Source organism: Sycon ciliatum, chromosome 6 (genome assembly GCF_964019385.1).
Source record: "Sycon ciliatum chromosome 6, ocSycCili1.1, whole genome shotgun sequence".
In the NCBI taxonomy this organism is placed as follows: Eukaryota; Metazoa; Porifera; class Calcarea; order Leucosolenida; family Sycettidae; genus Sycon; species Sycon ciliatum.
In genome coordinates, this window is record NC_088648.1 from 6,262,436 (window position 1) to 6,275,004 (window position 12,569).

The window sequence follows — 12,569 nt, forward strand, 5'->3', positions numbered from 1 at the left end:
ATGATGGAGTGTAGGGCTATGGCAAGTTTCTGTTATGCCGGAGTGTAGGAAAGTAGCCAAGGACTGGCGAAAGTCACCTTTTCTAGTTTGAGAACACCCGTCGCAGCTTCTCCTGAAAATCACTTCACACCACTTGACAAGGCTCGTCTCCAAGTTCGAAACTCTGTTGTGAAAAGTCATCTCAAGAAACACGTGTATTGCGCCGCTGTGTCAGGTGTATCTGGGAGATCGCGAACGATTGTCGACCGGACAGCGGTTTGCGAAGACAACATCGCATAAGAAAAACATACCGGTAGTCAGGAAGATACTTCGGCAAAAAGCAGGAACTCCAATGGTAGGAGTAGACACCTTGGTAGGTATCTTGTCAGTTAAACAGTGAGTTTGTCCATTGAAATTGCTGGAGGAATCAGGGAATAGAGATGATACTCGGTGAAGTCAAGCCACAGCATAGTCCAGTGGACAGTGGATAAACTCAAGCTGTGGTCACATCTGGCACAATTCCTTGTGAAACCACACGCTCATGCATTTTTGCTGCCTTTTGGGGCATCATGCGTGTTGAGCGAATTGAAAACTCTGACATGTTCTATGTTTCAGCACGTACATATGTACTTGCCTGTGATTTTGACTGGCTGGGTACAAAATTACTTATCGAGCGCGTCGAACACATGTGTGTGTGTGTGTGTGTGTGCGCGTATGTGTGTGTGTGTGTGTGTGTGTGTGTGAATGTGTGTGTGTGTGTGTGTCGATTCACATGGCTTTGCCAGTTGTGTGGATTAGACAGCTATCTGGCGCAAGTCTTGATCTGTCTCATTCAGATCTTGTTCGCTACCGTTGCTATATAAGAGAAAATCTGGGGGTGCACATCCAGTGCATTTGCAGATTTGCGTGCTTCTCTTGCGACGGGCGTGTACATACACGGTACCGTAAACCGTGAAACTTTCGCGAGCGGATAATTTTCGCTAGTTTCGTGATTACCGCCAAAATGCGAATTGGAATCGCTGCAAACTGAAGAATTGGAATCGCTGCAAAATGAAGAATTGGAATTGCTGCAAAATGCGAATTGGAATTGCTGCAAACTGAAGAATTTGAATGGAAGTACATGCACTAGTACCACCTGAAAAGACCAAATTGCTAAAATTTCCCGTCGTTAGGGGCCATCCGTAATTATCGATCTTTTTCACGAAACGAAAAAGTTTAGTTATGACCCACCCCCACCCACCCACCCCCCTGAAACGAAAAAAATAATTGACTTGAGACTTTGTGCAGAAAATGATCTTGATTGGCTGTTACAACACAGCGAGGCCACATTTTGTGTGATTGTGCAAGTAAGTAACAACGTTAGTTATGTTTTCTTGGAAGTCTGGTACTACTTCTTCAAGTTCTTGACCATGGAAACATTTATGTTCACCGACCACACACATACGCTGCTGGCACCTCTACGTCTAAACACGGGAATTGTACACTTGCAAATCGTCAGAGTTCCGACATTGACGTGATACTGCCAAAACAAGTCAACTTCGGAGCGGAAACAAACGCCATAGCTATCACAGACTTCAGTGGTCGTGCCTCGCTCGCAAATGAGAGCAGCATCGCCCCAGAATCGCTGTCGGAAAGCTCCGTAAGGTCGCACGCACGCCGCGCTGCGCTGCCGTCAATCAGGTACGTAGAAAGTCGATGGCTTAATTTTCCGTCTCTGGAAGACTGTCGACATGGGGATCACTTTCCATGGCTTCCCCACCATAAGCACGATCAGATTCTTCCAGGTACATTACGACGACATCGGCTTCAGCGGCTGGCGCTCCCTATATTTGCGTGAGAATTTACTTGGCATGCGCCCCGCTCCGTAATTTGAAATTCTCTTGCATCGGCGGCTGGAACGAAGTATTTATCTATCTGTCGTCGGTCCCAGAGTGAATGACCATGATGACTGCTAGGTCCTCGTCGGAGAAGTCATCCGAGGACGAAAGGAACTCACTGCAGAGTCTGAGAGTGGTATCACTATCAGTGCATCCATGCAGCACTTGCTTGGCCGCGCGACGTAGAGTCTACTGGGTCTGTCGATCTACTTCGATGTACACAATGTATGCATGTATCAATGCATGCAGTGAGCGTTGATTTTTCCGCTTTCGATGTTTTTTCAAAACGAAACCGGTCGCTACCCACCCACCCATAAACGAAACTTTTTCGTTTCGTGAAAAAGATCGATAATTACGGATGGCCCCTTAATAGGGGCGTTTTTTCAAAACGCTAAAGTTGCACGCCGCAAAAGTTTCCCGGTTTACATTACGTGGTGTGTTTGAGTGCGCGTGTGTACGAGTGTGAGTTTGTGTGGCCATCGTGCAATTATGTCGAACAGAGTGTCATATGTGGTGTCTGCTATTCTCACTGCAACCGTTAACTCTGTCGATAGAGTAACCTGAGTCGTCATCGCTATTTCTGCTCCTGACAATTACTATGGCTCCTTTCAGACTCAGAGTGGTGTGGCCCTTGCGGCAACTAAGCTATAGTAGCATGGTTTGTGTGTGTGTGTGTGTGTGTGTGTGTGTGTGTGTGTGTACATGTGGGTGGGTGTGTGTGTGTGTGTGTGTACATGTGTGTGTCTGTTACATACCAGTAATGGCTCCTTCTCTTTCTTTTTGTTGGTATATATCAGATTTGATACACCTTCCTTCAGGGTACCGTCCTCTTGAAGGATTGCCTTCCTCAACTGCTGATGTTCGTTCCTCTCTACGAGGCTGAGCAGGTACTCCGCCTTGGGAAGAGTCTCCGTTGCCATGGTTACGCCTGTAGTGTACCAAAAAAATGATAGAAATTCCAGTCAATGTTATTCTATACCATGTTTGTCTTAGAAGAAGTAGCGACGACCAGGCCATTATGGAATCTAATACACCACACCACCACATTGCGCTCTTGGCCGATCCAAACTCTGCACTCACATCACCATCACCACAGCGAGGACAATTCCGGTATATAGATTGATATTGACAATGAACCGTTATCACCTGACCTTGTTGTCACTTTTGCCACTCAGGGTATGCCACTTGTCTATGCAGAATGAGCGCAATTGCGCCAATTTAGCCCTATAAAGATCAGTCTATTCCTATTATTCTTTCATTCAACATCACATGCATCCACTGATGAGCTCAGGAGGAGCGAAACAGCTGTCTGGAGGGTCATTGTCAATATCAATCTATATAATGGAATTGTCCTCGCCGTGGTGATGGTGATGTGAGTGCAGAGTTTGGATCGGCCAAGAGCGCAATGCAGTGGTGTGGTGTATTGGATGTTTGTCATAACTATGCAAAACATCACAATACAATAGACTCTGACAGGCATACTGTGCCACTCCTGCCTGGATTGGGAGTTGAGTAGAAGTGTGCAGATAAGAATTGAATACTTGAGTAGCAAGTAGAATGGTGAGCACACTTGAGGATCTCTACGTACATGTACATGGCAAGACATGTATGAATTCACAAAAATGAGATAATGTTGGGATTACTATACAAATCTCCATGGCATGGCAATAACGTAAATGAATGATACAGGTACAGAATCCACCTCACTTTGTCAGTTCCAAAGTCGAGGATAACACTGCGGACCAATGAACACTATGCGGTGGAAAATATCTGTACACCTGGCTGACTTGGTCTTGCAGGAATACAAGTTTTCTTTCCACCGTCACTTAGTTAGTTCAGGAGTATGTGACAAATTGTATTGTGTCTCTCTTTAATGTGTGTAGTTCACACTTGAGGGAAACATCCTCCCACTAGGCCAGTCACTTCATGATTTTGTTTCTTGCTGTAAACAGTTATAATTTCTCGTCGGTCCAGCACAGCCAGATACATGTATGTGGGAAATGATTTCTCTCTCAAAATGATTTTCCTCTTGCAAATATGGCCTCTGGGGTGTTTTCTTTTGTTGTTCAGGAAGAAAAAGTGTGATGCGTTCACGCCCTGTCCAAATGTCGTACATCACCCGTGGAAGGAGCGTTGCATCTTTAAAAAAAGACGTCAACTTGAAATTCTGTCGGGACAGCATGGTATACAGGTGTTGCACACTGATGTTGGGTTTATACATGTAACTCTTAAAATACTACAATGTAGTTAGTGGTTCAATAAAACAAATACGTGTACCATTAATTTTCAAAGCAGCCTCCGCCCCACCCCGCAAACGCACATACACACAAAAACACGCACGTGCCCCCCCCCCCCCCCCACACACACATGTGCGCATACGCCCACATACACACACACACACACACACACACACACACACACACACACACACACACGCACACGCAAAAACTAGAGTGCCCCGTACATGCAGGTGTATATTTTTGTAATTTTCACTAGTGATATTCTTTCAAGGATGTGATAATATGGTACACAATGATTTGTCAAGATGATAAAGACAAAAATCAATAAATGACTGAGTTACATGGGTTAGGTACCTCTTTCCTTACGTCTACTTCGTATTCAACACATGTACAGGTGTGACCTTCCTATGATCATTCACATCCGCCTGGTCCACACAATCGGATAACAGCACTTCCATTCAGTACACATTGATTACATACATCAGTACAATGTATTGACTGCTGTACTCTACTCTCACTGGGTTAGACTACAAACTTACTTTTCCTTATAAAAGTCACTCTACAATTTTCATTCATTACTGACTGCGCTTCTTTACATGCAGTGTTGCTCAATAAAATCCCGGTCGAGTGAGTCAAGTTTGTGCCTTGCAGCATTTCACCTTGCATCATAATTCTTCTCTCAGCCTAGAGTGCACTGGTCTGGGGCTGTGCAACGCCTGGCACGTACTTGTTTGACACGACTGGATTTCATTGAGCAGCTCTGTACTTGTGCTCACACGTGATGTATTCCTGCCATGAGTGATAAACAGACATTGTACATACCCGCCATGCCCTTTCCCACCAATCACAATCATGGACAAATACACAGACCCCCCCCCCCCCCCCCCCAACACACACACACACGTAGACACACCACACACATACACATACACACACATAAAACTTACACCACGCAAGCACCATACACACAGGGTGGAAAAGTACTCACCACCAATGGCACCATATGTAGCGTGGTCTCTCACTCAACAAGCACCGCTACCATCTACAATACTTCTCAAACTGCAAGAAAACTATCTCAAGTCTAAAGAAAAACTCACTCGTAAAATACAATTTCACGCCAAGGAAATTTCTTTCACTGACACAGCAAGCTGATCTAGAAAAGACGACAGGCTGGACTCCAGTCAGTAGATCTTTATACTAGTCCACTATCTAGTCATCTTCACTGTCTGTCAACAGTATGGCTCAACCGCCAGCTGAATGATCTGTGCCGTTCTCAAACTCACTGACTCTTGTCATTATTGGTTTGTCCGCAAAGCGATGCATGAACTGCCTGTCCGTAGATCCAACGACGGCAGAGATCTACGCGGTGCGCGCGCCTCTCCGTGGTCTTCCTACCTCACCGAGTCAGTGATGTGCTCTTGGCGCCGCGGGCCGCACCCCCGTCATAAACCTGACCATGGTACATAGACGACGTCATTGGTAGACTGTCTTTTGACACTTTTGTCAACAACACTTCTATTTTTGGATCCGGAGGTCTACTACTACTAGTACTAGTACTTAGTTGTATTCAAGCCGTTTTCTTGGATATGTCTTTTCTACTTGAGAAGGACAGGCTGGAGAACCGTACGGTAGATGTCAAGGAGTCGCAAAATACCGGTATTTTTTCGACTCCCTGGTCGATGAGCAGAGCTGCTAAAATGATGACATCGGATCGCGTGAATAAAGTATGCCCTTTGCACTGGGCAGCCGGCCCCAGACTTGGGAACCCAGGGATTTTACTGCTCCAGGCCGCAAAGCTGACTCACTCGATAGGCCTTCATCTCTCCCTCCCGCTCTTGAGTCTTGTTTACATGATGCAGTGCGCCTTGGCTATGGCCCTGGTGGATGTGTGCACGCCGACTGCGAGATGTAGCACGTGATTTATCTACATTGGAGGTCAGTGAGCATTATGTCTAGGCATGGGGCATTCATCTTCCTCTGCCGAGCCGCGTCCTTGACTTATCCCCTGCAGGGTGAACATCGTGCACGAACAGTCTACCGTCTTTCTGACATTGCCACTCGAACTTGACAATAGAAGCTGCTTTTCGTATGTGCAGTTACATTGATGGTGTTTTTGTCTTATGTTTGTGAATCCTTCCCGGAAGCAAATGCTGGTTTTTATGCATTCGTGTAATTACTCAGCGTTATTTGCAATAATAATAATAATAATGGGCAGATAATGCTAGCATTATGGCTGGCATTATAGTCCCTTTTTTCCAGGTGGCATAATGCTGGCATTATAACACCATTTGGCATGCGAAATTGGCATTACAAGCATAATTGCCGGTCGACAAAGGTGTCATGCATGAAGCTGGCTAGGTCCAGTTCCGAAAATCGTGCATCTGAACCCGTCCGGCTTCATCCGGAGACTTGACGTTGCAAATCAACCTTCTCAGTGGGTTGTTTCAGACAACATGCTCACCGCTGTTTAAGTTTTTTTCTTCTACGCTTTGGCCTTGATCCAAGACGGCCTTCTTAAACCGACTTTTCCAACTTTCAAACTGGCATTATGGAGTAGTGTGAGCATTATAAGTGGCATTATGAGCATTGCCTTTAGCATTATCGCAGCAAATAACTAGCATTACCCGCCCATGCCTAATTATGTCAGTGTTCTCCTTGGCTGCTTGCGAAAAGTCATACTCATACGAGTCATAGCAAGAGTTCGTGCACAAAACTCAATGCCTGAGTAGATGGGAGTTTTCTTTGTAGAGACCTTTGTTGTCTTGTGAATACATGATATACTGGTAATTATACTGATGTACGTCTGTAGATCTACATGTACATGTATGAAGGGCGCAGTTCACGCAAGTGCGCAAACAGGTCGCTTGTACAGTACGATATACAGGCATGAAGTTGAGATTGCTCAATCTTAGCAGTTGGCACGGATTATTTAACTCTGTAACTTCTGAGATAGGTTTACTGTATGGGTGGACACCCCATCGGCTGCCATCAGCATGTGTGTACATTGTATCTTGTTGCTTGGGCAATCGCGTCGAGCGCACGCTCATTGATGTGCGTGTTTGAAATAATAGCGATTGATAACAGTATGTGCCGTCCGTAGTCCGTAAAGAGTTAAACTCACATGCTGTGTCGAACCTCACAGTCCACACCGCACAACTAGCATCTGTCTAACACCGAAATGAACAGGGAAAACGAATGAATTACGAAGAGCGTGATATCCGCCAGCCAATTTACTGTTGCTGTGCGTGGACACTATCTGCACCACCAGTATTCTGTGCAAGGTATAGCAATTGTTTGCAAGTAGCTTCTACTGTTCCTGTTTGCATTACTAGAGTATTTTTATTTTTCACCTTGTCATGCCCCTTCTTCCCTCTCTCATGACAGCCACCTTCATTTTCCTTTCCTCGGGAGACTCCCTTTGATAGGCATCCATTCACCTCTGCCGAATCCTTGAAAATCGAATATCAAGAATGTGGAAAATGTGTCATTCGCACAGGTACTTCAGACTGGGTCAGGTGATTTTCGGCGTTCCACAACAAGCCTGTACAAGAGAACTGCATTGTTCCTGATTGACAAGTGTTATGCACCGTACGTACATGTCATCGCAATTATCAGGTTCTGCATTTCTTTTGCCCTCCTACCGTCCTGTATAGTGTTGACCGTTAGACGGTCGACAGTGTTTGAACAATATCAACAAAGAATTATTATTGGAAGAAAAGAGGACCGAAGAGCTACTAGTTACGCTAGAATATCCACAAACACTACATGTAGCTCTTTGGTCCTGTTTTCTTCTTACAAATAAATCCTTGGCTACTCACCCGAGTTTAAAGAATAATTATATGTACAAGTCTTCTGCCACGTTGACGGAGGGTTCAGAGCCAGCTACATGTATCAGTGTTGAGTTTTCAGACGTCACTATTCAATAATACCTGTGAAAACGAAAACTGTACACAGTGTACAATGCCCCTTTAAAGAGGAGAGGAGGGGGTTTGGGGGGGGGGGGTTCCCCAGGCTGTATGTAGTTTGTACTCAAACTGTAGATGACGAAAACAGAACTTTGAAGCAGACCAACATTACCAGCAAGCAATTTATATGCATAGTATACTGTCAGAAAGGGTTTGCTCCCCACACCGGAGCTCGCGCTATTCCGCCGACTTGCCGACCCTTTCTTACAAATCATCGCCGAAGTCGCAACCACTACTTCGTAGTATACTGTCGCTACACTTTAACAACGAATCTGAAAACACCACTATATGATAACAGTGTCCGACCGCTAGCTGTTTCGACATGGTTAGGTGGCCTCAGCGGATCTCAGCGGATCAGCGGAGTTACTGACCGAACCAGTTCCGGATAGCATACATGTACTGTTGCTACTAGACTGAGGATAACAACACATCTGAAAACACCAGTACGTGATGTACGTAGTTATTGTTGTTTACCTTTACTCATCTTTCCATTTCTTCATACATGTACCTCTCTGTTGTTATCTCCTTCAACATGGTATGCCAAATACTCCTCTACTTCTATCTACACACTATTCTCACTATCAGAATAATGGACACATGGATTTTACTCAGCATGGATGACGTCAGTAGACATTGATTACATACACACACAGTGGGATGCAAAACAACAGACACCAAAGACTTTCTTCTGCTCCGCTGAGTTTTATCAAAACAATACCAGGCTCGTATTCTAGCATGTTATATGAGCTAATTCAGCTGTTAGCATACCTTAGCTAGGTGGTGATGTTAGTGCAAAGATTGCCAAGTTGTTGGCGCTGTGATTGACAGCACACAGTCACGTGATTGAATTTAACAGCTAGCAGTTCAGGTGCAGGCACTATAGTGAGTGACATGCGATATTGACATTTGTGAGGGACATGAAAGAATGATGAAAGAGAACAAAAAGGAAAACTAAATGTACGACCCATACCCATCAACGGAATGGGAAATAGGTGCAATTGTAAAGAAACATAGCAAGCGGTAAACGGTAAATGTAGTGCCACAAAATCAGACATCCAATGTACATACATGTGACACGAACCCCAGCACAGTCAACTAGTGGACAGAAAGGCTATGTGGTTGTAACTCAGTGTGTCATGATCAACACTGCTATCATCAGACAACGTCATAATGGTGCGTATGAGTATTATCATTGGCTTTTCCGCAAAGCACTGCATCAACTGCCTGTCCGTAATGCCAAGGACGGTCAGTGCGCGCGCCTCTCCATGGTCTTCCCACCCCAACGGCAACGATCACGAGTCAGTGATGTGTTCTTGGCGCCGCGGGCCGCACTCCCGTCATAAACCAGACTATGGTACACGGACGACGTCATTGGTTGGCAGTCTTTTGACAGTTTTGTCAACAGCACTTTTACATGTATTTGGAATCGTAAGTCTACTGAGTCGTAGCCAAGTCGTTCTTGGATATTTCTTATCTAGTTGCTCATGAAACTTGAGAGGCTATAGTGGAGAACGGTCCGGTAGATTTCAGGGAGTCGCAAAGTACCGGTATTTTGCGGCTCCCTGGTCGATGCGCAGAGCTGATAAAATTTGACATCGGATCGCGTGAGTCAAGCCTTTGCGCTATTGAACCCGCCCCAGACTTGCAGACCCAGGGATGTTCACTCCTCCAGGTTGCAAAGCTGGCTCAGTCGATCGGCCTTCATCTCTCTCTCCCTCTCTCGTTTACACGATGCAGTTCGCTTTGCCTCTGGTAGATGTGTGCATCCCGACTCGGACTGCGAGATGTAGCACGTGATTCATCTACACGTGACGTCAGTGTGCATATTGTCAGTGTTCTCCTTGGCTACTTGCGAAAGTCATAGCAAGTTTTAGTTCCCCAAAGTCAATGACTGAGTAGAGGTGTAGGCAGTTGAGGTGTAGGTACTATAGTCAGTCAGTGAGTGACATGCGATATTGACATTTGTGATGGATATATGAAAGAATAGTGAAACAGAACAAAAAAGGAAAACTAAATGTGCCACCCATACTCATCAGCAGTTGTTTCGTTTTGTTATTTGTTTTTCTGCAGGTATTGCATTATGAATTAATTGGGTAGATAGTTCCGTGTTTTTTAAATATTTTTCTTTTTCTTTTATTTTATTCGTGTTCGATATTGAATTTGTTACAAATTTGTTATTCCATTTCTCATTTTTCATTCGTGTTGGGTTTACCTATTCACTGTACTGATACATGGTGATGATTGTGCTTCGCTTTGCCCGTAAAAGAGGCCTTTCCATGGATCATCAGCAGAATGGGAAATAGGTGCAATTATGAAGACACATAGCAAGCGGTAATGTAGTGCCACAAATCCAGACATCCAATGTACATACATGTGACACGAATCCCAGCACAGTCAACTAGTGGACAGAAAGGCTATGTGGTTGTAACTCAGTGTGTCATGATCAACACTGCGATCATGAGACAACGTCATAATGGTGCGTATGAGTATTATCATTGGCTTTTCCACAAAGCACTGCATCAACTGCCTGTCCGTAATGCCAAGGGCGGTCAGTGCGCGAGCCTCTCCGTGGTCTTCGGACCTCACCGAGTCAGTGACATGCTCTTGGCGCTGCGGGCCGCACTCCCGTCATAGACCTGACTATGGTACATAGACAACGTCATTTGTAGACTGTCTTTTGACATTTTTGTCAACAGCACTTCTATTAGGATGCGTAGTTCTACTGAGTCGTATTCAAGCCATTTTCTTGGATATGTCTATTCTATTTCGGATCCACAGGCTGGAGAACCGTATGGTAGCTGTCAAGGAGTTGCAAAATACGGGTACTTTTGCGACTCCCTGGTCGATGAGCAGAGCTGCTAAAATGATGACATCGGATCGCGTGAGTCAAGTATGCCCTTTGCACTGGGCAGCCGGCAACAGACTTGGGAACCCAGGGATTTTTACTCCTCCAGGCCGCAAAGCTGACTCACTCGATAGGCCTTCATCTCTCTCCCTGACCCTCTCTCTCGTACCGTTCACATGATGCAGTGCGCCTTGGCTGTGTTCACACCGGCTCTGAGATATAGCACGTGATTCATCTACACTTGACGTCAGTGTGCATGATGTCAGTGTTCTCCATGCAGCATGGCGACTTGTGAAAGTCATACTCATACTCATGCTCATGCTCATGCTCATGCTCATGCTCATGCTCATGCTCATGCTCATGCTCATGCTCATACTCATACTCATAGTCATAGTCATGCTCATGCTCATGCTCATGCTCATGCTCATGCTCATGCTCATGCTCATGCTCATGCTCATGCTCATGCTCATGCTCATGCTCATACTCATACTCATACTCATGCTCATGCTCATGCTCATGCTCATGCTCATGCTCATGCTCATGCTCATGCTCATGCTCATGCTCATGCTCATGCTCATGCTCATGCTCATACTCATACTCATACTCATACTCATACTCATACTCATACTCATACTCATACTCATACTCATACTCATACTCATACTCATACTCATACTCATACTCATACTCATACTCATACTCATCCTCATGCTCATGCTCATCCTCATACTCATACTCATACTCATACTCATACTCATACTCATACTCATACTCATACTCATACTCATACTCATACTCATACTCATACTCATACTCATACTCATACTCATACTCATACTCATACTCATACTCATACTCATACTCATACTCATACTCATACTCATACTCATACTCATACTCATACTCATACTCATACTCATACTCATACTCATACTCATACTCATACTCATACTCATACTCATACTCATACTCATACTCATACTCATACTCATACTCATACTCATACTCATACTCATACTCATACTAGCCATACTCATACTCATACTCATACTCATACTCATACTGAGTCAAAGCCATAGCAAGAGTTCGTGCACGAAAGTCAATGACTGAGTAGATGGGATTTTTACCTGTAGGCTGTAGGCTGTAGGCTGTAGGCTGTAGGCTGTAGGCTGTAGGCTGTAGGCTGTAGGCTGTAGGCTGTAGGCTGTAGGGACCTTTGTTGTCTGGTCGACACATTAGCAAAGACAGCAACAACAAACTACAAAAGTAATTGCACATGCGCTTAATTACAAGCCCCCCCCCCTCCGTTGCACTATTCAAGAGAGTGCTGAACAGTATGTACATGTACATCGCGTATGTACACACGTAACCCTGAATTACTAATACTCACAATGCAAGTACACAGCAGCACCTACATGACGTCATTGTACATGTATCTGATGATAACCATGTTGGAGAGTGTTCTTGAATACAAAACTGAGAGTAACGGAGTAAGACCTTGGCCTCTCTGGTCATGGCTTTGCCTGTGTCTGGTGAGCTGTTCCCCTACAATGTAGCTTGGGCAAAGAGCATTATTTTCACTGTTAGGTCCCTGCACACTTTGTGTAGTGAAAGAGCTATGCATTCGGATACCAGTACTATTAGGACATCATGTAAGACCACT

At 44.9% G+C, this 12,569-nt stretch overlaps 1 protein-coding gene across 2 annotated transcripts in view; it reads right to left on the reverse strand.

Annotated features, from left to right (window-relative positions):
* LOC135819246 (uncharacterized) overlaps positions 1 to 5,402 on the reverse strand; it is a 44,968-nt gene extending 39,566 nt beyond the window's left edge. For both annotated transcript variants that reach the window (XM_065332417.1, XM_065332416.1), the window contains exons 1-2: positions 5,085 to 5,402; positions 2,612 to 2,784 (exon numbers count right to left, since the gene is read on the reverse strand). In XM_065332417.1, coding sequence (XP_065188489.1) covers positions 2,612 to 2,776 — 165 coding nt within the window. In that variant the 5' untranslated portion in view covers positions 2,777 to 2,784; positions 5,085 to 5,402. The remainder of the gene's footprint in view (positions 1 to 2,611; positions 2,785 to 5,084) is intronic.
* Between the last annotated feature and the right edge of the window lie 7,167 nt (positions 5,403 to 12,569).